At 34.9% G+C, this 26524-nt stretch overlaps 5 protein-coding genes and 1 non-coding gene across 7 annotated transcripts; 3 read left to right on the top strand and 3 right to left on the bottom strand.

Annotated features, from left to right (window-relative positions):
- Nucleotides 1-1645: 1645 nt before the first annotated feature.
- Nucleotides 1646-6768, top strand: LOC7455622 (histone-lysine N-methyltransferase ATXR4). Its single transcript, XM_024603328.2, is given in 7 exon segments — nt 1646-2093; nt 2482-2532; nt 2964-3090; nt 4767-4836; nt 4925-5104; nt 5495-5566; nt 6489-6768. Coding segments are annotated over 7 exon segments (993 nt in total). The 5' UTR covers nt 1646-1719; the 3' UTR covers nt 6608-6768.
- Nucleotides 6769-6822: 54 nt separating this feature from the next.
- On the bottom strand, nt 6823-6894 carry TRNAG-UCC (transfer RNA glycine (anticodon UCC)). The gene has a single exon. It is a non-coding gene; the product is annotated as a tRNA-Gly (tRNA).
- A 1088-nt stretch (nt 6895-7982) lies between these two features.
- Nucleotides 7983-10663, top strand: LOC7455623 (fatty acyl-CoA reductase 2, chloroplastic). Its single transcript, XM_024603758.2, has 9 exons — nt 7983-8391; nt 8479-8582; nt 8697-8896; nt 8998-9095; nt 9220-9418; nt 9567-9728; nt 9835-9916; nt 10021-10418; nt 10498-10663. The coding sequence occupies exons 1-9, from the start codon at nt 7983-7985 to the stop codon at nt 10661-10663; spliced, it is 1818 nt and encodes a 605-aa protein (XP_024459526.2).
- A 996-nt stretch (nt 10664-11659) lies between these two features.
- LOC112327994 (probable pectate lyase 18) lies at nt 11660-12307 on the bottom strand. Its single transcript, XM_024603756.1, has 3 exons — nt 12186-12307; nt 11892-12030; nt 11660-11755 (listed from the first exon to the last, which is right to left on the bottom strand). Exons 1-3 carry the CDS (start codon nt 12305-12307, stop codon nt 11660-11662), a joined length of 357 nt encoding a protein of 118 aa, XP_024459524.1.
- A 2799-nt stretch (nt 12308-15106) lies between these two features.
- Nucleotides 15107-19961, top strand: LOC7455624 (lipid phosphate phosphatase delta). Its single transcript, XM_002308312.4, has 8 exons — nt 15107-15542; nt 15659-15754; nt 15844-15918; nt 16055-16185; nt 16636-16739; nt 16830-16958; nt 17810-17925; nt 19484-19961. Exons 1-8 carry the CDS (start codon nt 15381-15383, stop codon nt 19892-19894), a joined length of 1224 nt encoding a protein of 407 aa, XP_002308348.2. The 5' UTR covers nt 15107-15380; the 3' UTR covers nt 19895-19961.
- A 501-nt stretch (nt 19962-20462) lies between these two features.
- LOC7455625 (serine/threonine-protein phosphatase PP2A catalytic subunit) lies at nt 20463-25886 on the bottom strand. 2 transcript variants are annotated; one of them, XM_002309247.4, is made up of 11 exons: nt 25592-25886; nt 25147-25203; nt 24969-25052; nt 24560-24631; nt 23912-23983; nt 23512-23552; nt 22171-22237; nt 21342-21533; nt 21130-21219; nt 20928-21035; nt 20463-20840 (listed from the first exon to the last, which is right to left on the bottom strand). In XM_002309247.4, the coding sequence occupies exons 1-11, from the start codon at nt 25682-25684 to the stop codon at nt 20775-20777; spliced, it is 942 nt and encodes a 313-aa protein (XP_002309283.1). In that variant the 5' UTR covers nt 25685-25886; the 3' UTR covers nt 20463-20774. The 2 variants fall into 2 exon arrangements, with proteins under 2 accessions (XP_002309283.1, XP_024459428.1); XM_024603660.2 differs by lacking the exons at nt 25147-25203; nt 25592-25886 and having other exon boundaries at nt 24844-24992.
- Between the last annotated feature and the right edge of the window lie 638 nt (nt 25887-26524).

Raw genomic sequence — 26524 nt, 5'->3', positions numbered from 1 at the left:
CTTCTACTGGGACTTGAAAAAAAGAGAGCAAGGGTTGATTAATTCCTTCATATGATGGCTAATTCCAGTTCTACACATTGCCTCTCTCTCTTTATGCTTCCACCCGGGATATGGTGGCTGGATCCGGGGACGGGGAAACCGGGTAGGGAATGCTTTTTGCTGGGGAAGTTTGGCCATTTTGCTTTGATTGATTCACAGTAATCTTCAAGGTAGGGATTTTGCTTTGATTTGTGGTTTGTTTGGTTCTGCCGGTTCTGCAAGATGTGAGTGAGGAAGAATGGAAAACATGTGCTTTTTATGGCTTGCTTTGTGAATTTGGGTTGTTTTGAACACACCGAATGTGACGAGGAAAGATGAAGAAGCAAACTGTGTTATGTTATGGGAAAAATATGACAGGTAGCAGATTTATCAAGAAGATGAAGAATTTATGCTATAATTCTTACAGATCTAAGAAGATAAAAACATAAAGGAGAAGAAAATAAACATAAAGGAAATAATAAAGGCAAACAAATACCTGAAATGATTTGAGAGAGACCGTGATTTAAGAGCTTCCAATTGTTCAAGAGAAATGATGCACTTGTTGCTGCTTCCCAATTGTTGACGAAAAGAGAGAGACCGTGAATTGAGAATTTGAGAAAAATGTGTGTAATGAAAGAAAAGGAAAGTGTTTTCCGGTTCTTATCAAAAGGAAAACACTTTCCTTTGTTAAAGTTGTGTTTTCTGTGTTGACCGGAATTAAGTTTCCGTTGACTAGTTTTCCATGTTGTTGCCAAACATGGGAAAATAAGGAAAATGAATTCCAGGAATTGGTTTTCCTAGAAACAAACACACACTTAATCAATGGATCCTAACAGTATTTTCTTTCTAGCTGTGCTACCATTTTTTTCTGGCTATGCTATTTTCTAAATTTTTTCATGCTACTTTCCCATATTTTTCTTTCAAGCTGCAGCTGTTTTTTTTTTCTTTTTAAAAAAAAGAGTTACAAGATGACATGCTATATTGAAAAAAAAAAGAGTAATGTTGATATATTGTATATATAAAGATATTATTGTCAAGACTTAAGATATGAATTCTGTAATCTTATTTCTCATTTTTTTCTAATTTTTTTTTTAGGATGGTTCTAGAAACAAAGAATATTAAGATAATAGTGTTGTTTTTAAAATATTTTTTATTTAAAATTATGTTAAAACAATATTTTTTTTATTTTTTAAAATTTATTTTTAATTTATTTTTTTAAATTCAAAATTATGGTTGGTACTCGTAGAAACCGTTTGGAAACACAGTGCAAACCGCGTTTCCAAAAAATTCAAATTTGTTTTTTTTTTGCTAAAATTTAATATGATTTGTATGTTTTGGATCGTTTTAATGTGTTGATGTCAAAAATAATTTTTTAAAAATAAAAAAACATCATTAACATATATTTCATTACGAAAAATTATTCCTCGTTTCTGGGTGCCTAGGTATCCACCGTAAGCCTTTCCTCGTTTGAACCTCGCCCTTAACTTTAAGGCTATACCATCCTAAGGTGCTGCTAAATGGAAGGATCTTATCAACGTCCATGAATGATAAATCATAGATCGAACTACCGAATCAGAAAAATTGAATTTAAAAAACAATTACTATCAAATTCTCAATCATACTCATAATCGTCCCATGCCATGTTTGTATATAGAAGACAAGAAGAGATATCACATGAGATAGAAGTACCATTGAACCAAAATGTCCCATTTAGTCCGTTATAGCCGTTACCTTTCCCGCTTCAAAACCCCACTTTTCCCAAGATCCCAACATTCCACACTTCCCTTCTCCACCACCACAGAAGATTACAACAAACCTTCCAGACCCGATCCGCCTCCGATTCGAGTCGCACTCACTGAGTCAGCTGGTCGAGGCGTGTTTTCCACTAGGAAAATCTGTGCTGGAGATCTCATACACACTGCAAAACCTATTTTGGCTCATCCTTCTCTTTCAACTATTAACACTGTCTGTTATTTTTGCCTCAAGAAGTTAACTTCGACCGAGTTTCATGGAAAAGGGGTTGCCTTTTGCAGTCAAGAGTGTAAAGAGAATGCTAAGGTATACTGGGACTTGCAGTTTTCGTTAAATAGGCAACGGATATTGGTCACACAGTAAAATACCCATAACCTGTTTGATATTTTGATTAAGAGACAAAGTTGGTTTATTGGCATGGCGTGAGAAATAGCTCAAATTTGATGTGTGATTAATGTAGACCATATTTTAGTTAACTGGGTGCGTTTTACTAGTTCTATTTGCAGATAATAAGTGCAATTCAGCTTAAGAGGTTGAATTATGATTTTAATCAAAGGTGGGTCGCACACACACACACACACACACACACTTTGTACTGTTGAGAAGTTGCTTCCGTTTTCGGGCTTTCTTTGCTATGATTTTTTATTGGATGTTTCCTGGCCAAGGACTGGATTTCGTAAACTAAATTTAAGTTTCTCACAACTTTTTCAGGTGTTAAGTTGAGACGAAAGCAGATTGGTTAGCTTTTGATGACTATTGTCGGTATGAAGGTTTCTCAAACCCATTTCATTTGACTTATTTGTATCTTGATGATGCCTTGATCTCATCTTGATTTCTTTAACTAATAGCATTAATGTAAGCCTAATTTCTAATGTCGTGCTCTACTCTACTACAGTCTAGTATGAGATTTAGCGATTTACTCAGTGGCATCGAGAACAACAGATCATTTATTTAATCATTGCAGAGCCAGATATCCTTTAATTGTACTCGTTCCTCCTCTTAACTTCTTGTGTAAAAGAATGTTATATCAGTGAGCTTTCAGGTTCCAGCTCCTTTCATTAGCTCTTTCCACAGTTGCTCTTTTGTTGCAGGGAAAACAGAAATGAAATGCAGTACTTATCTTCCAAGGATTTGACTTGTAGGGCATTTTTTTTTGTCTTGTATTCTTACTCTTTGATTCTGTCATCATGTAGGAACAAAGGTCTAAAGTATCCACTTCTTGTAAAGCGGTTGGCTTGCATGGTTATATCAGGAGCTGCATCCGCTGAAAGTCTTGACATACTTCAACCATCTAATTTATCTCATGAGATGGTTTTAGAGGTGAGGACTTTACATGAACCTTTTATTTGTGATACCACACATATGCTGGATAAGGTGTTATAGGTTGAAATAACGCAGCACAAATAATGGCATTTTATATGTGGTTTGAGCTTGACAAATTCACTATTCTTGTTGCTATGACAGAGAATGTTTGCCACACCTTTTTTCTCTTCCAAAAAAAATTGTGATGCGGACCTCTTGATCACGTAGTCAAGCAACCCCCAACGAAGTAGATAACAACCCGGAAAGCCGAAAAACCATGTTTGATAGAACCTTAAGCCAAAGGTAACTCTATACCTAAGAACCAAAGGTATTGGAAAAAGACTTTGATCTAGAGATAACTCTGTATTTAAGAACCTTAAGCATGCGAATGACACCACGAAACCAGTTAATCTTTGATAAGTCTATGTACGATCTTTGTCTCTACAAAGAAAGGTTGTTTTGCCGTAAACAAACAAACAAAAAAAAACTCACGTTTATTCTCCAACTTGCTGCTAAAATTTGCAGCTAAAAAAAAACATAATATAGTCTCTTCTAACTAACTCTAGTGGACCTCTTTTGGGTTGCAAGCTAATGGACCTAAACTAGTAATCAACTAACATAAGTCCAATAATGAAATAAACCCCTAAACAATGTCTAATGGGTTAGAACAAACCCAAATTAAAAAAATAATTATTCAACGTTAAATAAATAAATAAATAAATAAATAAAATTGGATAATAAAAACAAAGTCTTCTTGCCAAAATTCTTCCATGTAGCTTGAATCTTCAATTTTCGCACATTCTTGGCAGATCTTCAATTCTGATTTCAAACACGTCGTTCTCTGTTGTCTGGATGAATTATTGGGCCTACCATAAATGGTTGGTAAACTTGAGATGTCTAGTTTACAGCTCAACTTGAATCGCAACAACATTCCACTTGTAGCTCCGGATATGTCCCAAACAATACACAAAGGCCTAATCTGACATATTTGACAAGATTTGTCTAGTAACTTCAACCCTCTGAATAATATGTTTCTGAATTCTATTTGACCTAAAAAATTATCAAAATATAGTTTCATGTGTGTAGCATCTCCCTGTAAAATTTCAGCTTGTTATGATATACGGTTTGAGAGATATGTTTGATCTTGCAAAACTAGTCAGCAAATATTTTAAGGTCAAATTCGGACGTGACTGGGTTCTAATCAAATTCCTTTCTCTATTCTCTTGTTTGGGTTTCATAGGGAAATCCTCCTCCACACCTTTCTGCTTTGCTGATCAATGCATGCAATATTTGTAGTAATGAATAGAGGATTTGTTGTTAATTTGATGGAGTGCTTTTACCCGCTCATTTTTATTGGCCTTATTTGAGAGAGTTGAAAAATGTGTTAGCTTTATCAATCATATATTTTTCAATCTCCATTCTAGCCTTCTCAAATCTTTGAGCAGGCTAATCATTTTTTGGTCTCTTAACTGAAAATGTTATGTTACTGTTGACAGTCTTTGGAGAAAGCCCATTGTCTCGCTTTTGAAGTTATTGTCTAGTACAGAACCTAAGTCCCTGCTCGTATGATCTTTTAATCGGAATATGATTTTTGGCTCATAATAGATTGATATGTTTTGCTCTGTCCTCTTTCTTGATGGTATAGCTACAATTCAGTTGTGCGAAGATTATTATAATATATGAACATTTTACAGATGGAAGAGGGCTATGGTTTGCTGAAGAGTGGTTTTGCTATGGCAAATATTTCAGATGAACAGATGGCTTGTATCCTGGATTGTTTATCATTACTTTTTAATTTAAATTGCTCTGTGCTTACTGTTTTTGAATGAGAATTTGTCTTTGACATTGTAAGTCCTCACCAAGGAATGGTACAACAGCGTACTGGCACGAATTCGCATAAATGCATTTCGTATTGAATTGGCAGTAGGATCATATGAGGATCTTCTATCATCAGCTGCAGCCTGTATAGAAGCTGAAGCTGCTGTTGGAAATGCTGTGTACATGCTTCCATCCTTATACAATCATGATTGTGGTAAGTTCACCCTTTCCTTGACATAATGCTGGGGTATATTATAAAGGAATAGTTCATTTATTATTTGTTTCTGATAAATTCATGCTGTTGGTAACTGGAGTTTTTGTTGAAGCATGACCATGCATAGTCAATTTGTGATATGCAAGTCTGCAGTTCATCTTATGTAGTACTGCCTTTGGTGATTCTATTGATAAATCTTTTCTCAAATCTTGAAATTTCAGTCATTGATCGGAAAATCATATTGATCTTTAACAAGGAATTAATAAACGTGGTCTGTCCACCCTACTGAACTTACCAGGATTTTTTCAATTGGCTTTGCATTCAATCCTAACACATCTGCCATACCATGCCTGGAATTCATCGAACTGATCTATCAATTATTTATTGCAGATCCCAATGCACACATTGTATGGATAGACAATGCAGATGCACAGTTGAAGGCCCTTTGTGATGTTGAGGAAGGTTTGTCTAATGAAGTGTAGTTTTAATTTGTTGTCCTTTCCCCCCTCTATAAGTAGTAATTTTTTGATTTGATTTCCTTCAATGTCAAATATTCTGGCTATTGGTTTCAGATATTAGAGTTGAGAATCACTATAATTGTCTTACTAGTCTTTTTTATTAGATCTCCACTACTCATGAAGGCTGTTAACATTAGGGCTGTAGCTACTGTGAAGTCAGGGAGAGAAGTTGCTTACAGTCGAATGGTTTCAATGGATTTAAAAACTTTGTTCATTGGTGAAGAACAAGAGAGATATGGCAGATGCAGATGAATAGAGTTTCAAGTTTTGGGGAGCAAAAGGAAGAACGAGAGAAATGGTAGGCTAGGGAGAGTGTTGCTGGCTGTTTTGTTAAGTGAAATGGGGGATAATTTTGGGTTTAGGTTAACTGGTTAAGTATTTAATATATGTACCCCTCTTTTTTTAGAGATATTAGGCTCTTTTTGTCTGGTCCGGTTTAACGGTTTCAGTTTTTGAAACCGAAACCAAACCAAACCGAGTGGGTTTTATGGTTTTTAAATCGGTTTAGTCGGTTTTTCCTCTTGGTTCGGTGTTTTTGGTTTACTCGGTTTTCTTAGTTGATCGGTTTTTGTTAACACCCCTAATTAGCATAGTTAAGCATTACTGGTTTGCAAAAATGGATGCTTGAGATGTAACAAGGAAGTCGAGAAATCATTTTACACCTTTGAGTTTATGTGAAGTTTGTTTTGTGCAACTATTGTTTTGTCTCTACTCCCCAAACGACTTTTGGTAGCTAGTCGTGTGCTTACTTTGAGCAGTTACACGACTGCAATTTGTGGGTTGGGCTTGCCTGGCTGTAGGAAAATCCGGCAAACCTTGTCATGTGAACGTAAAAATCTCTAATAGCTTCTGTTGGTATCTTGCAGATGAAGAGCTCCGGATCTGCTATATAGATGCAAGTATGGATCATGATGCTCGGCAATCTTTCTTGCTTCAAGGGTTTGGTTTCAAGTGCAATTGCCTTCGGTGTTTGTCAGGGGATTAATGAAATGCCATGCTTTTGCAAGAGAAAGATGTTGACGTGATGACGGCATGCTTGTTTGATCATTTTTAAGATGGTTTACAAAGGGAGAAAGTGTTTCTTTTCTTACCAGTGTACCTGAGAAAGAATTAAAAATAAAACTTTGCTGTCCTGTTTTACCTACAGCTCTTTGGTTTTTTCTCATGGAATTCTATGGGTTTTTTCGTGAAAAATAAGAATGCGTTTGCCGGGAGTCGAACCCGGGTCTATTGCTTGGAAGGCAATTATCCTAACCGTTGGACTACAGATGCTGTCGCCGGAGTCTGCAAACTACAATTTTATAAAGACTTTGTCATTTCTGTTGTGGGGGTATGTATGTAGAAAGAGCTAACAATGTCTATTGAGAAATCAACATTCTCTGCAAGTTGAACGTAGGTTTTACTCTTTTTTTTTTTTTGTTTTTTAAATGTTTTTAATTTTTTTTTAAATTAATAATTTTTTATATTTTTAGATCATTTAGATATACTGATATAAAAAAAATAAAAAATATTATTTTAATATATTTTTAAATAAAAAATACTTTAAAAAATTAAAAATATCACCCTTCCTTTTTTATTTTCCTGAGTAATACTTGATAGAAAAAATACCTCATATAAAAGATTATTTTGGCGCTAAATTTGTTTTTTCTTGGTCATGTTGACAAAAACATCGTTATAATATAATAACATGTATGCCTTCATCGTGAATCACTGAACACTCTGTTTTTTGTGGATAATATCCTTAATGGGATTGCATAAAAATCAGATTAAGATACGACTCCGTTATATTGGTTCCATCGAATCATTAGTTTTTACTTTAAAGACTTGAATCTCATTGTCTGATAAGGTAAAAACTCATAAATGGTAGGTTTAATCTGAGCCAAGCACATGTCCACTACCCATCTACACACCCTTTCCTCTATTTTATTTCATAAAGAACTTAATTATGACCAACTGTAACCCAAAAAACAATAATGCAAAACTACATTTTCTAAACAAGAATTACTAATCAAATGAGGGATATAGAGAGACCTCCCGCCATCTTAGTCTTTAATGGTGGTAAATGTGAAGGGGTGGCAAAAAGAGAGCTCTTGTAGCTAGAGATTTTCTCCTATAGAAACATTGCCATGAATATATATATACCTAACCCTCTTCTCCTTTTCCCTTTAACCAAACCAAGCCAAAACGTATGTCATATTTATCTTATAGAGCGTAGTTAGTTTGCTAGCTTTTATTTCTGCTCTTGTCTAGATAGATTTTAGCTAAGGTTTAAAGCCAACCATCTCTTTAACTGCGAAACATCTTTAGTTTGTCCACTTTCTTTGTCCATCTCGTGCTCTCTTGTTTCTTGGTCAGTGAAAATGGGGTCCATGTTCCTCGATTCTCCTTCACTTGCACCCAATAGACTCATAAGAGTGTCTAGTAAGTGCGGCTGGTGTGTTCTGAGGTGGAGGAAGAGGAATGTTGTTGTATATTGCCAAGGTGGTGGAGGAAAGGCAATAATATTGTCTAGTGGATTTCCTTCAGTTTTAACAGAAAGATCAGCAGTGGGTAGTGATCAGGATCATAATGCAGCTGTTAGGGATTCAGGAAGTTTGGTTTTGTCTCCAAACGGAAAAGGGCAACCTGAAATTGCTGTTACGGACCTTGTGCCTTGTGGTGGACCAACTAGTTCTTCTTTGGTGGAGAAGCAAGATGGTATTGGCATTGTCAAATTTCTTAGAGGGAAATGTTTCTTCATCAGTGGTGCAACTGGGTTTCTAGCCAAAGGTATAGTGTTCTAATTAGATTTTCTTTGCCCTGAATTCTTTCTTCTTTTGATGATAATTAATACGTACCATATGCTAAAACCTGCAGTTCTTATTGAGAAGATTTTAAGGACCATGCCTGATGTGGGAAAGATATATCTTTTCATCAAGGCAAAAGACAAGGAAGCTGCAATTGCGAGATTGAAAAATGAGGTGTGTTCCTCTTGATCATTTCCTGTCTCCTAACTTTCATCTACTTAATTCATCAATCGCAGAGGTTTCATTTATAAATGGTGAATGAGAATTTGATTTATCGTTTTTACTTAGATAATAAATGCAGAGCTATTCAAGTGCCTCAGAGAGACCTATGGAGTTTCCTACCAATCTTTTATGTTGAGCAAACTAGTTCCTGTGGTAGGAAATGTCTGCGAATCCAATCTTGGGTTCGAAGAAGATTTAGCAGATGAGATTGCTAATGAAGTTGACGTAATCATTAACTCAGCAGCTAATACAAGTTTTGATGAAAGGCACGACCTCTTTCCATTCCTACCATGACAATTTTCTCCGGTACTAGTATGTGTTTTCAAGCTATATTCTACTGTTGCATTGTGACCTTGTGGAAATGCAGGTATGATGTTGCTATTGATGTCAACACGCGAGGAACTTGCCACCTCGTGAGATTTGCGAAGTGCCAGAAACTCAAGCTCTTCTTGCAAGTATCAACAGGTTAAGTTCTAATTTTATATGACATCTTTCAGGAGGGTCTTCTAATGACAATCCTTAATGGTTTGCATGGCTAGAGAATCCAATGTCCAGAATAAGTTGGATTTTGGTTATTTTTTGGTTACAGCTTATGTCAATGGACAAAGACAAGGAAGAATTATGGAGAAGCCACTCTGTTTAGGCGACTGCATAGCAAGGGAAAATCCAATAGTCTCTGAAAGCACAACATTGGACATCGAAAATGAAGTGAAGCTGGCCGTGAATTCCAAGGAAGATTTTCAAGAAAATGAAGTGGCTCAAAAGATGAAAGATTTGGGTTTAGAAAGATGAATGATTCCAACTTTCCTTCTCCTTTGCTCTACAATTTCTGAAGGAATCGATATGAATTATATTGGTCAAGATGTAGTAATTGGGAAAATGGCAAGTAGAAGTGAATAAATTGTGACTTGAAGTGTGATAGTTGACACCAAAACAGGGCAAAAGATATGGGTGGCAAGATACTTATGTATTCACCAAGGCTATGAGGGAGATGGTGGTTGATAACATGAGAGGAGACATACCGGTTGTCGTAATTCGACCAAGTGTCATTGAGAGCACATGGAAAGAACCATTCCCAGGATGGATGGAAGGGAATAGGTATCTCTTATCGAACCTCTTATCATCACATTAATTAATTTCAATGATTCAATATTATTCTGTTCAGCTAAATGTTTCTTTCATTCTCTTTCACCCTTTGTCTCAGGATGATGGATCCAATAGTTTTGTGCTATGGAAAAGGGCAGCTCACAGGTTTTTTAGCAGACCCAAATGGAGTCCTTGATGTGGTAACTAGTGCTTAATTCTCATAATCCTATATTGTTACAAGGAAAGTAATATCTCATCTTTCTTTACTTGTGAAGAATTGCTTCTTCCTTGAAATTCGTTGAAGGTCCCAGCAGATATGGTGGTTAATGCAACATTGGCAGCAATAGCTTGGCATGGAATGGAGCAAAAATCAGATATCAATGTCTACCAGATTGCTTCATCCGTTGTCAATCCACTTGTTTTCCAAGACCTGGCTACATTGCTCTACGAACACTACAATTCCTCTCCATACATGGACTCAAATGGCCGGCCAATCCATGTTCCATCAATGCAGCTCTTCAGCTCTATGGAAGACTTCTTTGTTCATCTATGGAGAGATGTCATTCAGCAAAGTCGGTTAGCAGAAATGGCCTCATCGGATAGGAAGCTGTCGCAAAAACATGAAAATATATGCAGAAAATCACTGGAACAAGCAAAGTACTTGGCCAATATATACGAGCCATACACTTTCTATGGTGGAAGGTAGGGACATATATGATTTACTTTACCCTTACACGAAGCAAAGCTTAATCAATTTGAAAGGAAAAATGTATAAATGCAGGTTTGATAATAGCAATACTCAAAAATTGATGGAGAGAATGTCAGAAAATGAGAAGGGGGAATTTGGATTTGACGTGGGAAGCATGGACTGGAGAGATTATATTACAAATGTACATATCTCAGGCCTGAGGAGGCATCTCATGAAGGGGAGAGGAATGTGTGGCTGAATGCCAAATAACTTTGTCAAACCATGTAAAAGTATTTCAGCAACTACTTGCAATAAAAAAAATGTATTTTTTCGGTTAGAATTTCATGACACGATTTTTTTTTTTTACCAACTTCATATTTTTTTCAATACAAATTTAAAGTAATTAAAATACAAATTCATAAAAATTAAAATAACTTAAATTTAGGGGGAAATGTATTTTTTAAAACAAAACTTCATTTTTATTATTTCATTCTATTTTTTTTTATGAACAATAACTTCTTTTTTTTTTATCAAAGTTGTTTTCATCTGAAAATTATGTTTTCTCGATACATTATATGTCAAAGTCTCAGATGACCACAATTGTTTCAACTCATCAATCAATGGATAAAAACAAACATTTATATTCTAACTTGGACTATTAGAATCGAGTATGATCGTAGATAAAAACATAACTTCAGACTCATACACATCTCTGATGGCAAGTTGTAAACCGTGATTATCACCGGCCAATAAGAATAAAGAGTAGCAAATAACCGGAATGGATTGAATCTGTTTGTACATGATCCAAGACGCATGTTCTTTTGTTCCACTAAAAAACTAATGATGCACCCTATTAAAATGTTTTCAGGCTTCATTATCGGAAGAGTGCATCATCACTCCATCTACTGTATCATATGAATAATGAGATATCATGTGTTCAACAGTCTTTGGTGACATGAATAATTTTTGAAGTCTAGGTGTTATTAGGAAGTATCTATGTTTTCTATATGTGACAATAGTTATTTCCCTATCAATTTTGGGTTTATAATGAGCATACCCATATGTTCTGCACTTGTTCAACTCTGTATTTTTAAGGTAGTATAACATGCATAATTTTAAACATATGTTAATTTTTTGTAATCCTAAACCGAGAGGATTCATCATGGATTTAATAGTATAAAAGTTCTTTTTCAGCCTATTCCTTTCAGGTAATTAAAATGCTTCTCTTTCAACATGTATTAATTAATTACTTAAATTAAATAAATAATATGCCATAATTTATATAAGGATATATATAGATATAGGATGATAAAAATTTATATTGATCTGGTGCGTCTTCATGTTTTGTTACCTGCATCAATAAAAAATCATAAATGTGTTAGGGTTTGTCCCATTTAAGGCTTACAAAAGCAAAGCCTTTTCGGCATTGAGTATCACAAGGAAGTTAGTTATTTCAGTTGGGCAATAAATGGGTTCTCAGCTCTTACCTCCTTACTGAACCTGATGTCGGGCGCAACAAATCTATTGCCTTGGCTGTTGATGGTCGGGTTAGCACTCCCTCCAATGGCGTACATTTCCCAATGGGTGTAGTCATTGTTGACCACATGGAAATACCCGTGTCTGCATCTGAAAATGTGAGCAAATACTAATTAGTTTCAAATCTTGAAAGATTATCGACACCTGGATGGCTGATAAAGAGCATGTTGTTAGCTAATTACCCCACCAATCAACACTTTCGTAATTAAGAAAAAACAAATAATTGTTTTAACTTTTTTATTTACCTTGGCATTCTCTGGACAAGCCCTTCTCCAAAGTGATTAAAGGCTATGGTGACTTGCATGTTCTTGTCTTGAGTGTAGGAATCGCTGTGCCCCAGAAGCATGACTTTATCATGGTGGGTCATGTAGATAATTTTTTCAATTTTAAAATTATAAAATTTCTCCCTTTTTTTTCAGCCACATTTTAAATTAAGATCTGTTTCATTGTGAGGCTCTTGTCTCTTGCCCAAAATGAGTATATCTTCTGGGACTCGGAGATTCTGGCTTGAACTACAAGACCACAGCTAAGCTCATAAACAAGCAAACAGATATTTGTTGGCTGCATTAATGTGGACAGCATTGGAGAGACCGTCACACTTGCCCAACTGTCCCTCGGGCCCTTCTTAATTTTGTTTAACGTGGGACCAATGCAAGTGTCCAATTAAGTCACTTTCAACCAATTTTTTATTAAAATTTAAATTGTTTTTTATTCCAGATAAATTTTTTAATATTTTTAAATTATTTTGATGTGTAAATTTTAAAAATAAAAAATATATTATTTTAATATTTTTCTAAAACAAAAATATTTTAAAAAACAATCGTACCACCCTATACAATGCAGACTACAGCTCTTCCTTGTCCGGTTTGTGAAGAGATTGAAAAGCAAACCAGAGCTTTTCTTTCTGGATCAGGTGTAAAAAAAGCCTTATTTGGTGCGTTGGGATAGGACCTAAAAAAAACAGCGGTCTAGGTATTAGGAAAGCTAAGGAAAATAACGAGGCTCTTATCATGAAGCTAGGATGGGGTTTATTAACACAACCGGATAAACTCTGGGTGCAGATTTTGAAAGGAATTTCGAAAAATGCTTGAAAAAACTAAATTAGTAGATAGGATGGAAATAAGGGGATCCATAGCTAGACTTCCGCTGATCATTGAAACGAAATCTCACAAAAGACCTGTTTTCTCGCCGGTAGCTTTGTTGGGAAATGCTAATCCTGGTGGAGGGTTGGAAAAAAGAGGCGAGGAGAGGTGCTAACCCGGCCACCAACAGGGTAGGATGGACGGTACGGTTATAGGTCGAATCCTTGCACCATTCTTGTGGATCATCTGGTGTGCTGAGCGCATGATGGGAATAAGAAGAATAAAGAAATATCAACGGGATATGGAAATCGTCTCAATCACTCTGTATCTTGCCTACTTGCCTTAGTCTAATGTCAATTTTTCAACCATAAACAAAATATGAAATGTCAGTTTAAATGGTCAGTTATTTCTCTTCCGTTTGAAGTCAATTACATATAGATATTGTACACGAGTGAGACTTCACCATTTTGGTCAAGTTTGCATGGCTGCCATGAACGTTCCAGGAACCTTCTCAGTAAAAAACAACTCTTATTTGATAAATTCCCAGAGAAGGAATTAGAAATTTAACATTATTTGGACGTTAAGATTGAGTTCTCTGTTATTGTTTTTTTTGTGAAACTTGCAGTATATTTGGAAATTTTAAGAGGAGGGGAGAATAATCAAAGAGAGAGGAAGAAAATAAGGCCCTTCTTGTTTTGATTCATAATAAGGTGAATGGAAGTTAAAAAAAAAAAAAAGAATTCCATTCTACTTCTTCAATGTTTAAACCTATGATGATTTAAATTATGTCAAGTTTTTTAGACTGATTCTTATATATCAATTATTATTGTCTTTCCCCTCTCTCTCTCTCTCTCTCTCAACTAATAAAATATAAATAAGCATTCGTGTTTATGCCGAACCACATCTGAAATAAAAACTGCAAAGCTTAATTTTCAATAAATTAAACGTTAAAAAATGAAGTAGGGATAAAAACCAATTACATGAAAGGATCCAAAACAAAAAATTATAATTAAAAGAATAAGGATAAAAATCAAAATAAAAAATAAATTAGAGAGAATCCAAACAATTTATTTATATATTTGTTTTTAAATTAAAGAAAGTATTGTCCTAACACACACACATACTGATTATTTGACCTATGCTCCATCATGGGTAGTAATTTTTTTTTTATAAAAAAAACATGGCTATGCAAGCTATTTTGATAAAAAAAATTACATAAAAAATTCAAAGTATAAATTAAAAGACTTATACAAGCATATAATTAAATAAATTAACAATAACTAAAAAAAACTATTATCATCGTGTTTGTCATGCACCACCACTATTTTGAGTTATTTCTGACAGCTTTGCAGCTACTTCAATGATACCTAAAGGTTAATTTCAAACTTCAAATTAATATTTTGATATTCTTAAAATATTTTGATGCATTATGCATATTTGTGTTGCGATATTTGAAATGTTATGGGTTTGTGAGCGTTGCATGACAGTCTTAGGATAAAATGTGATTGTAGAATTTATTTTTAAATAGAATAAAGCCAGAATTGATATATTACAATGAAGTTGAGAGGATTAAGTTGCAATAGATTTATTCTAAATATAATGGTTTGGTGTCACTGTGAAATTTATGTGTTAATATTGCTTTTAAATTGTGAAATTTATGTGTTAATATTATTTTAAATTGTTATTTTATTTGATGGAATAAAATTTAATAAGTATTCATATGCAACAACATATATTTTGGTATATTATCATACAAGCAACAAGTTTAATCATTACCTTTTTATAAAGTGTTGCAAAATTCACACGAATTTTTTTTATTATTATATTTAGAGAATGATTAAGAAGGATTGTGGTTGTAGATGTTTTTTAAAGTATTTTTTTATTTAAAAATATATTAAAATAATAATTTTTAAAATTAATTTTTATATTAACATATTAAAATGATTTGAAAAAAATAAAAAAAAATCATTTTAAAAAAATTCCTTTTGAACAAAAAAAAAAAGTGTATTACCGTTAACATGTAATTTAGTAGCACGAGCTAAAATGTTAATATTACTAGTTTCCTTTCCTTTTCTTTTTTAAATTTATTCAACCTTTTTGTTTCTCATCCATACAATTTTCTTTTCGTGTTTGTTGTTCGTTCTTCCGCCTGCCAAATCCACCGAAGCCCTGCCGGCTGCTTCCTCGAAAAGAATCACAATAAAAAATTAAGAGGAAAAAAAGAGAGGAGAGTAAACATTCAAACCTGCCGAGTCCAAATTCTTTCTTGCGTTGGCTGGTTCTATTGCTTTCTCCTTTTTGTTTACTTTCTTTGATCCCTCTTTTTTAGGAGGGAATCTAAGAGATACTGATTAATTAATGGAGAGCATATCATTATGGCAAGGTTTGGCACTTTGTGGGATTGTGTCGTGGATTGTTTTATCTTCATCCCTTGATGTCACTCGAAAGCTTAGAACTTTGGTCCAACCTTGGGTTTCTCACCATGTCATCACTGGCACTCCTATCATCCTCCAGATCCAGGTTTCTATCACTTTTCATCAATATAAACACAACCCAGATATTCTTCTTTTGTATTGAATTCTGTGTGTGGGATTTATTTTTTCATTTTTCTCATTTTTTGTTGCTCTTATTTGCAGAAATATCAGCATGGATTTTTGGATGCTTTATTCTCTGGATTATCCTGTGTTGTTTCTGTGCCTTTCTACACTGCTTTTCTTCCTTTGCTCTTCTGGGTATGCTTTATTTATTTCTGTTTAGAGGTTATTTTGGATTTTATTGTTGTTTTGGTAATAATTGAGTGGTTTTTGGGTTCACAATGTAGAGTGGGCATGGCAAGTTGGCTAGGCAAATGACCCTTTTAATGTCTCTCTGTGATTATTCAGGAAACTGCATAAAGGTACTTATTTACTTTCTTTCTTACCCGATCCATGCCATTTCTTTTGCTGTTAATGTCTTTGATTTGGAAGATGAACTGTAAGGCTACAGGCTTTCTTTATTTTATCTGCTCACTGTTGATATTTTATTTATCATAGGATGTGGTATCAGCTCCTCGACCCTCTTGTCCTCCTGTTAGGAGAATAACTGCCACAAAAGATGAGCAGGAGAATGCTTTGGAATATGGATTGCCTTCTTCCCACACTCTTAACACAGTTTGCTTATCTGGGTAGTCATCTTCCTCCTTTCGTACTCATCTTTGCAATGCGGTTTTTGACATGGGTTATAGGATTTACCAGGCATCTGACCGTTTTGTGTTATTCAAGTAATTGAAGAATACCAGTAGGTAATTTATGAGGCATTGTCCATGTTCCAAAGAAACTAGAGAAGTTGTTTTTTTCCCTAGTCAAGAATACTGAATAATACTTCTGTAGCTAAGCTCCTGATTATTGCTTATTGATATAAAGCTGATCTTGCTTTTTTCTTTTTTCTTTCGTCTCCCTTCTATTTTCAATTTTTTCAAGGTTCTAGCAGTGGTATGATTGTAATATTAATTAGTTGGTTGTTGTCTCCTCAAAAACTCAAATGTGGTTATTATATTGCTTTGAAATTTGCACCTCAACATTCTACAGCATTTTTATTATTGGACTAACTGTACTCTCTTTAAATAATTTTCCAGATACCTATTGCACTATGTTTTATCCTATACCCAAAATGAAGATGCCTCTTTGAAATTTGCGGGATTTGCCGTTGTTTGCTTGATTGTTTGCCTCACTGGTTTGGGTATGTGTAGTTGTCTTTCATAATTTTTGGCAGCATTATCAGTTTTTCCTTTTAGATTTTCCCAAAATGAAATTTTTTTTTTCTTGTTAGGAAGAATTTACCTCGGAATGCACAGTGGAATTGATATCATAGCTGGTCTTGCTGTTGGTTTTGTGATCCTTTCCTTTTGGCTATCCGTCCATGATTATGTCGACAGTTTCGTAGTCTCGGGACAAAATGGTATGTAATCTTGTGGTTCTAGCATTCATAGTTTTCAAATTTTGATTTGCAGAAGCTACTTTTAGAACTATTAAATTGTTTTCAAGCCAATCAAGTGGCAAAAATTTATGGAAGGAATGCATGTTTGATGAGTATGATTAAGCAAAACCTTCACAGAAGAACGCTACCTTCTTCCCATGTTATCATAATTCTAGAGTCCTTTTCCCTCTTCAGTCTATTCACATTTGAACAAATTCCCATATGAGGCTTTGAATACCAATCAAAATTTCTGAATAGCCCATCAGCTCCAAAGTTGGTGAGCAAGACATGAAATTTTTGACAAATAGGAAGACTGTTGGAGACAAACCAAGATACATGTTTGGAGAAACATGAAAACTCTATGGATGCCTCTATGGATGCCTAGTGCAGAGCCAGCAATCCTAGAATGAGTTAGTTGGATGAACTTCATACAACCAATACCAAGATGGAATTTTGCCTGCTGGCAGGTTACAAATGATTGTCCTCAAGCTTTCTTCCTCTCAAATGGAGAAAAGGTATGCAAATACCGGTATCCCATTATATTGAAAAGAATTTGAGGGTTCTAATTATTTACCCTCTTTAGGGACACACATCTTTTTACTGAATCGTGACTCAGGATATTGTTAATAATTTGATTGGGGTTGTTTAGGTTACAGGGGATGATTCTTTAGTGCTTGAATTATGAATTTTGTACTTACTTTTGACCTCACCTTGTTCAAAGAAGGTATAACATGAAATCGCACTCCCTGTTCAAATACCAGCATCAAAATTTTTAATCTGGATAAATTTGCAATTGTTGTCTTCTCGTTATGAATGTACTATTTCACTTGCAGTGACAACCTTCTGGGCCGCCCTAAGCCTTTTATTGCTTTTTGCTTATCCGACTCCAGAACTTCCAACTCCAAGCTTTGAGTTCCACACAGCCTTCGATGGTGTTGCATTTGGAATAGTAAGCAATCACTCACCCATTACCTTTGGAATAATGCTTAGCTTTATTTGTCTGCCTTTTCTGTTATATCAATTATCATGCAGTGGGAAGTATTTGCACTTTTATATTTTCTTATGATCATCATTCTTTGAAATAGGAAAAGTTGAAAGTCTACATTGTTGTGACTTGAGAGAACATCCTGAAAGTAGAAACAGTGGAACTTTGGAGGCATTTTGATTAACCTTAATAAATATTAGAAAAATAAAATCTCACAAGAGTGAAACCGTGTTCCATGCATAAAGGAAAATATATTTAGCGAAGTAAGATAAATAATTCCACCATTATCTTTCTGCTGATTATTCGTGAAAGGGAAGGAAAAAGGCACTTAGACCATTACTAATCTTGGCATAGAACGAAAAGGCAAAGGCTAGGATAGTGAAGATAGTGAAGATAGTAAGAGAGTTAGGGGTGAGAGGAATTATTGGTGTGACAAAAAAAGGGATAAAACAACAAGGTAGGTGGAAAATTCCACAAGGTTCTTGTCTCCATGATGACAATGCAATAGCTTGCCTACAATGCATCTCAGCAATCACATAGTGCCAAGGAGAAACTTGATGCTGGGAATTAATGATGTACATTCTTGGAAACAATTCTTTAAAGGCTAGCACAAAATCATTTAGGATATAGCCAAGAGTGAGAACATGTATCGGTGCATGTAGTGGGAAGAAAATAGGGGGGAAAAAAGTTTGAGGCTTGGTGTATGTGATAACATGAATTACAAATTCAATTTCAAGATCATAAAGGTGTCGTCTGGTTGCTATTTTGGGACACAACAGATGAAGATAGTGGGGATAGAGGGGGCATGTCTCCTTGTACTTCTTGTTTTAAAAGTACAAAAATTCACTCCAAAAAATGTCCTGGACATATTATTTTTATCTTTGTCTCTTCAACCAAACACATATCTATTTCTTTTGTATCTGTCTTGTTTGTCCTTGGACACTAACCAGGCGTAATCAAAGAGACCGCACATAGAATGCATAGAGAAAAGGAGTGTACCAATGTATAAGCCAGTCCTCCGGTTCAATAATGAAGCATCATATCCGAAGCATCAACTTCCTAAAATTGTTTAAAATCCCCCTCTCCTTTCTCACCATGGTGAAGTCTTTTCATTCATCATTCTTTATTACACAATGAAATCTCTATCAACTATTAGATAGCGATTGCTGGCACAATGAAACTACTTGCAGACTGTGCACTGCCTTATCCTTTGAGATAAATTTTTTATATACTAATTGTGGTTATGTGGTGAGAACAAAGAACAGCCATGCATTCTATGCCTTGAGGCTTGAGTATTCCTGTCAATTAATTTTAGTAGCAGAACATGGATGTCATTTAGATGCTATTTCTTTTTTTAACTTGCAGATGTCAGTGAAGTTTTTATCAAGCATATCTTATCAAGTCTGAAATACCATTTTATTACTATTATGAAACAAGCTACTTAGTTAATATTGATTTTACTACTGTTATGAAACAAGCTACTTAGTTAACATTCATGAGGTAAATTTGCAATATTTTTCAGGTGGCCGGCGTCCAGCAAACCTACCACCAGTTCCACCATGAATCAGTGCCCCGTATATTTACACCACAACTCCCTCTTTCAGCCTTTCTTGGAAGAATGCTCGTGGGGATACCAACAATACTCATTGTGAAGTACTGCAGCAAGGCGCTGGCAAAATGGATCCTTCCTATTGTATCAAACACCTTGGGCATTCCTATAAAATCAACCAGCTACATCCCCATGCTAAAAGGATCAGTTACTGGTAAAAAGATGGAAGAGCTTAAGCAATCAGGTTATATTAAGAAGTTACCCGTTTTCTCATCTCAGGGCTCATTTGATGTTGACACGGGCATTAGATTCCTCCAATACTCAGGCCTCGCATGGTCTGTGGTGGATCTTGTTCCATCTCTCTTTTCGTATCTGAGGTTGTAAAGATCCTAGGGTGAATTTATCATACCTTCATCTTATATATAATTGCATAATTTTTTTCGTCGATGAAGACACCTCTCCCTTGGCAACTGATCCTGTCCAGAAAATGCCATTGCTCCATTTGCAGCCTATACCCTCCGATTGCTTTCTTGTGGCCTCTTTTGTCACCAGGTGGCAATTGTAGTAGAATCAGAATTTTGGGAAGGTCCTAGGACGAATGTCGCAATCCATTTTAGAGTCATAATAATATAGTGTGTGTTTTCTCTCGCACAAGTCATAATGTAGTTAAACACAACATCAGTGCTGATGACTCCGGATTTATAGATCATTTAGGCAATCTTTGGGTTTCCATGAGGACTTGAAACGTGCAATGAGCATAGCAAATTAAACTGGGGATGAAATTTACTTGCCCTTGGCGAGAAATTAAAATCCAAGTGGTGATCGTTCTTAATTTCAACGAAGCATCCATGCGCTCAATCACAGAAGAGCGAGCACCATTAGAAAAACTCTAGCATGGAGCATCAAGTAGCCGTCAACCTCATTGTCGCCATAGAGGCCCCAGAAGGAAAGCTAAATATGAAACAGGGATACCTTACATTCTAATGCTTCACTGTGCATCAGCTTATAGCTGATTCCCACAAAAATATCCAGCGTGGTTTCAAGCACAAGACAGGAAAGAAAAGGCAAGACAGGAAAGAAAAAGCATCCAACTTGCCTACTATAATACAGGCTTTTTCTCATCCCATGACCATCGGCAAGGCATACTAGAACTTAAATTTGATAGACCCAAAGTAACTAGGATCCACAACCATCTGAGCATGAGGTAGGGATTTGGGGTTGGGTGGGTGGGTGAGGAAGTGGTGGTGGTATTACAAAAGGCTGCTTACAGGAAGTAATCAGGAGTTCTACGGGTAACATCAGGTTCTCCCCTCCTGGGAGCTGGCTCAAACTGTAATGCACCAAAAATCCAAAATGAGAAGCTGGCACTGAAATTATGTAAGATCATGTGAAGAATATCAGTGGATGACATATTTACCTGGATGAATGTGTGGCCCTTGCAGTCATCAACTTCCAGTATGGAGGCCATGTTTCCACAGCGGTAACAATAATTAGGTGCACTAAATATGGTAACCACCTTTTGTTCCTGCACCGAAGAAACAATGTCATTCCCAAACCTCATTTTCATTCCAAACATGAAAGTGCAAATACTATTCATGAATTTCAAGAATGGTGATTACATGTGCCCAATTAAATCCATCCATAACAAGCTGATGTGCTCTAGCAATCAACTTCAAGCTGTTCACATGATTAAATTGCTCAGATATATCCTGCATAAAATAACAAACGTAGATGAAGAGAACTCAGGAGAAATGAGGTCACCATTGTAACTTCGATAAAAACAACACATTCTTTGCATGAATAGAGATAGAATGCGTGAAGCTCAAGTTACCTGGCCAAAGGTATACCCGGCACCACGAGGTGATATACCCCAACCACACCTGTCATCTGGATCAGACCACAGCAGATCACACATGGCTCCTTCATGAGGAACCTCTTGAACACGATCAAAGTTTCTTATGTTATCAAGAGTCTCTATAGTTGGGGACAATCCACCATGTAAACAAAATATTTCAGACTCAACCTATGAAGCAAAATAGGAAAAAGAAGAGTTTCAGGAGTTACTAAATATAGCCAATAACCAATGATACATTTCAACTTCCATCAAACCATTAGCTTTCTACTGTCACTAACTTCCAACACTCTAGTTGATCTTAGCTTTCTTAAACACCAAATAAAGCTGCAAAATTCACCCAAGAGATTCCTCAAAATAATATGAGACGATTTCTGGTGATATATGTAGTGAGAAATGAAAAATTTGTGATGACCACATTTGTAAATAACACTAAACCAGGAAATCTTCTAGCCAAACTCATAAGATGGGCAAATCACACCATTTTAGAAGGATCATTTTGGAACATGAAGAAGTGTAAGCTGGAGCTTCCAAAGACCACAATACTAGGAAATACACAGTGATGATTGACCAAATGATACAGCCTCAAAAGGCTAATTTAACAACGCTATCAAAGCAAGCATAACAGTCATAACAGTGAGATTTGAAAATGAAAAACAAAAAAGAACTCAACATGAGTCAGCTAAAAGATTAGAGCAGGTTGGTTAATATCTCCCAATGTATTTTCCCACACACCCAGTTCTTTTTTTCTTTTTTTTACTACTTACAAAATCAATAGTAGGCCCCAGAAATAGAAAGTCTTACTAACCAATGCAGTCAATGGGAAATAGTCAAAAAGGTCGGTGAAGATCTTCCAAACATTAGCATTACCATACCTGTAACAAGTCATAAGAAAAGAGTAATATAAGAGATTTGAAAGAAAAGATCGAAAATTTACAAAAATACTGCACGATAGTATGTTAGATGTGTCAAATTATTGCAGTGGATCTACAAGGGCATACCAACAGCAGCTCAGACAAATTCAACAAACTAGTCTCCCACAATAATACCACTTATAATCAATACTTGTTTTGCACATTTATCAACTGTTTCCATCACTATATTAGCGCACTTTGAATTATAACAAAGTGCTAGCCCTACCTTATAAGAAGTGAAGTTATATGTAGCAAAAAAGAAGTGCATGTCAAAATGTATAAACAGATAGAGAAGGAAGTGTTCTGTATCAGCAACAAAAGCAGTCAAATGCTATGCACATGAATATGCTGTAATGAAAGAAACTTTGACCAGATAATCCAGAAACTTCACAAGCAATGAAGATGTAAGAAACCAGCAACAGAAATTCCAAGGGAGCATCTAATTTGTGCCCATCTAATTGTATTACCTAATTTTAACCAGATAATCAAGAAACTTCACAAGCAATGAAGATGTACGAAATCGGCGAAAAATTTCCAAAGGAGCATCTAATTTGGATTAAGACAAGCCCAACTACAGCAAAGTAGTTGTGAAGCACATTAATATGTTACTACATCCTTTGAGCAAATTGTTGAATGGACTTGATACATGGAAGAAAAAAAAGGATAGAGCTGAACAAGAGAAAAGAATGCACAGTAATCCCAAGTAGGGGGGGTAGGATGCCAGAGGTTCTTTAAATGTAAAAAATTTATCCCAGCATGAATGTATTACATTGATGAAAAAGGAACCTACAAGTCAAAAGTTGTCAACTTGTAAAACTTCAATACCACTATTTTCCAATGGTGCTATCTTTTTTTTCTCTAAATAGCTGTTGAGTTATGCAAATTTGAACTTTGTCAAAACTTGACCAAAAACTTTTACAAGGATCCCACCAAATGCATTACTCAAACAAGCAAAAGTAGGAGGAAAATTAAAAATGCTTGCAAGGATTATTAATACCAATGCAGCAAAAAAAGGTTAGTTATTGGAACCAAAAAAATAGACTTTAATGCAACTGTAAGAACATTGCTGATAAATTCCAATGGATAAAATCATTAAAAAAAAATAAACAAATTGACATATGCTACATATGCATTATAATTGCATGTCCAGCATGTGCTGCACACTTATTATTAGAAAATATCAGCACTACTAAAACTTATAGCCAACTAATAAAGGTTGCAAACAAAAAACTTACTTTCTTAGACATTCATCATAAAACCCATAAACTTGAGTAATCTGCATGGAGAAAAAACGATGTAAGCAATCAGTATTTCCATATGCAGGCACAGCCCACAATTTAAAGTAAACACAATTAGTACAAATTAACATTTAACTTCAACTGTCCAAAATAAAACTAAGTATCACATCTTCTAGAAACCTCCATTGAACATCCACCTCCAGGAATTAAGTGAAAAATCTAGATGATGAAATGTCTATCATACACTAAACTGCCTAAAATTATAAATCCAGATTACAAGTTTACAACAGAAGCGTTTATAAAAGAAATAGAAAGACCCACACAGGATCCAAGCATTACCACAGTGGTCAGTATAAATAAAAACTCATGATGAAAAAGTTCACAAAAAATAAAGTACCTGGCGACTTTCATGGTTTCCTCTGAGAATGGTAATCCTATGATGATAGCGCACTTTCAATGCCACCAAGAGCTGGAAAAATATATCAATAAGTGTCACCAATTTAAATCTTCCAAGTGTCAGACATTTTCTATGCTCAGATTGGGTAGAAGCACAGTTTAGAAAGGTAGTATTTGAAATAATTACCTCAAACAGGAGGCATAGAATGTCAACATGCAATTTATATTAGCCAAACCAAACATCAAAGAAAAGCCAGTCAGAAATTCAAGGATCATTGCTCAAAAATTATCACCAGCTCTTAAAATTGGCCACAAGCATTGGCATTATCCCTTACATCAAATTCGAATTAACACATGAAGAACATTTAATTGTGCCACTAAACTATTTTTAAATTATTTCTCCAGCTACTGCAGCCCTATCACGATATTGTGGGAAGAGGAACGAGCCTCAGCAACAAGGGTCCTTTTTGAGTTTTTGTAGGTAAAAGAAGTTTTGTAATATAATCAAGGCCACTAGTCTATCATGGATATCTATGCTTCTTTCTGTTAGTATATGTAAGCAAAGAGTGGAATGACATACAGCCTATCTAATACTAATCAGTTTAATAAAGCAATGAAAAGCAAATGACTGGATGAATTATGTACATACCGTCACGGTTTCAACAGAATAATAGCCACGATCCACATAATCCCCCATAAACAAGTAATTGGTGTCAGGACACTGTCAATAAATTTTAAAATGGTCACGAGTCTAATCAGGGAATTAGATAGTAACGAAGTCAGGAGCATAAAACAACTAATGAACCAAAAAAAATATATTGTATATAGTAGATACTTCTATAGATGAACCCAAGGGACCAATCAAAACACAAGGTGAAACAGCACAATGAACAAAAACAAGTAGTTTCCTGACCAATGACAACTTGACTATACCTCAGGATAACTTGAATCTTCAAAAGCATTTGGCACAGGTCTCAATAAACTATCTAAGACAAAGCCCTCATCTGAAACAGAAGAGTTGAAAAACTACAAAGTGATGTCATAGTCAGAACTGATACCTTCCCTCCAATACGAAAAAGTTCTGCAAGATCATGAAACTGCCCATGAATATCGCCACATATTGTCACAGGGCTTTTCACAGGCTGTCATCCAAAAACAAATCAACAAACTCAACATCTTCCAATTCCAGCATGCGACAACAGAGCAATTGAATTCAATAAAAAAAATGAGTTAAACCTGAACATTGCTTTCCTGCATTAGTATCTCCTTAGCTTTCTCGCATAATGTCCTAACCTACATCGAAACAGATCAAAAAAAAATATTAACTCACCATTTTTTACGATAAAGAAAAAAAAAACATGCATTAACCAAATTTTTTTAAAAAAATCCTAAATCTTCCCGCATTGACTGCCAAAAATCCTATCGTGACCCCGTCAGTAAAAGAAAGTAGTAATTATTTTGCAAATCATTTCTATTTTTATCACTATATTTTCTCTCTACCAGAAGCCAAAAAAAACTAAAATAAAAAATAAAAGAAACTAGTAAATTTCAAAATTACTAAATACAGTTGAATCCAACTACTAAAAAACAATTAAAAACACTAAACCAAGTTATCAACTGTTAAATTAGGGAATTCGATTCAATTTTTCCTAAATCAAGCAGAAATTGAATTGAGCAAAACCTGAGGTTCAGAGAGGGGCTTGCACTGCATGAGTTGCTCGATCTGTTGATCAAGATCGGTAATTGATTCTGAAGATAACGAATTCGTGCCCATCTTGATTGATCTTAACACCGAATTGGGTTTAACAATATCCCGATTAGGGATAGCCCTAAACCTATATTGATTCAATCAGATTTTTTTCACTTGTGTCTTTCTTTTCGCAGTTCTTTTGGTGTAGTGAAGGAAATGGTGAAGCGCGTGAACGAGAAAGCGAGTGTGATGCTTTGGTTGATAAAGTTAACAGGCTGATTTTTTTATTTTTTTTCCTTCTTTGGAGGTTTTTTTTTTCGAGTAATAGACACAAGAGGTGTTCGTTTTATTTGAAATATTTTAGAAAAGAATTAATCAAAGTAAAAATATTATTATAATTTTAGTTAATTTATTGAAAATATTTTCTCAAGCTTGGAAGTTTGCATAAAATATTTTAGTAATAGTAAGAGATGATTCTTATTTTAGTAATCACTATTCACTTTCATATTATTATTATTTTTATAATCACCGTTATTATTCTAATATCATCATAATTATTTTTTTTCTATTATCATTATTGTCATTATTATTTTTTTATAATCTTGTCATAATTGACTGAGTGTGTAATCGAAAAACAATGTGATTTTAAAAACTATCTCAAATTATAAAAATAGTAATTAAAAGAATAGAAATCAAATTTGACAAAGAAAAAAATTAAATGCGGATGAAATCGAATTAAGAATCATATTTCATAAATTATTTCAACTAAAAAAAAATAATAACCAAAAGAACATGGACTAAATAAAAAATAAAGGGAAGTATAGGGGCTAACTTGAAGGTTTAAAGGGAAGGGTGCAAATAGAGAGTAAAAGAGGGGAAAGAAAGAAGAAAAAAATGTTTGTCGGCGCCGAACCGGAATTCTTC

The sequence above is a fragment of the Populus trichocarpa genome, chromosome 6 (genome assembly GCF_000002775.5).
Source record: "Populus trichocarpa isolate Nisqually-1 chromosome 6, P.trichocarpa_v4.1, whole genome shotgun sequence".
Lineage (NCBI taxonomy): Eukaryota > Viridiplantae > Streptophyta > Magnoliopsida > Malpighiales > Salicaceae > Populus > Populus trichocarpa.
Note: the sequence above shows the minus strand (reverse complement) of the source record. Positions and strands in the feature narration are given on the sequence as shown.

Coding starts and splice junctions, on each gene's coding strand:
- LOC7455623 (XM_024603758.2), top strand. CDS start 7,983: ATGGGGTCCATGTTCCTCGATTCTCCTTCACTTGCACCCAATAGACTC. Junction 8,583..8,696: donor TTGCGAGATTGAAAAATGAG/GTGTGTTCCTCT, acceptor GTTTTTACTTAG/ATAATAAATGCAGAGCTATT. Junction 9,419..9,566: donor AAAGATTTGGGTTTAGAAAG/ATGAATGATTCC, acceptor GACACCAAAACA/GGGCAAAAGATATGGGTGGC.
- LOC7455625 (XM_002309247.4), bottom strand. CDS start 25,684: ATGGGCACGAATTCGTTATCTTCAGAATCAATTACCGATCTTGATCAA. Junction 23,984..24,559: donor ATTCTGTTGAAACCGTGACG/GTATGTACATAA, acceptor ATATTTTTCCAG/CTCTTGGTGGCATTGAAAGT. Junction 23,553..23,911: donor GAAACCATGAAAGTCGCCAG/GTACTTTATTTT, acceptor TTCTCCATGCAG/ATTACTCAAGTTTATGGGTT.
- LOC112327994 (XM_024603756.1), bottom strand. CDS start 12,307: ATGACCCACCATGATAAAGTCATGCTTCTGGGGCACAGCGATTCCTAC. Junction 12,031..12,185: donor CTTGTCCAGAGAATGCCAAG/GTAAATAAAAAA, acceptor TCACATTTTCAG/ATGCAGACACGGGTATTTCC. Junction 11,756..11,891: donor ACATCAGGTTCAGTAAGGAG/GTAAGAGCTGAG, acceptor TTATTGATGCAG/GTAACAAAACATGAAGACGC.
- LOC7455624 (XM_002308312.4), top strand. CDS start 15,381: ATGGAGAGCATATCATTATGGCAAGGTTTGGCACTTTGTGGGATTGTG. Junction 15,755..15,843: donor TTCTTCCTTTGCTCTTCTGG/GTATGCTTTATT, acceptor TTCACAATGTAG/AGTGGGCATGGCAAGTTGGC. Junction 16,959..17,809: donor CGTAGTCTCGGGACAAAATG/GTATGTAATCTT, acceptor TTTCACTTGCAG/TGACAACCTTCTGGGCCGCC.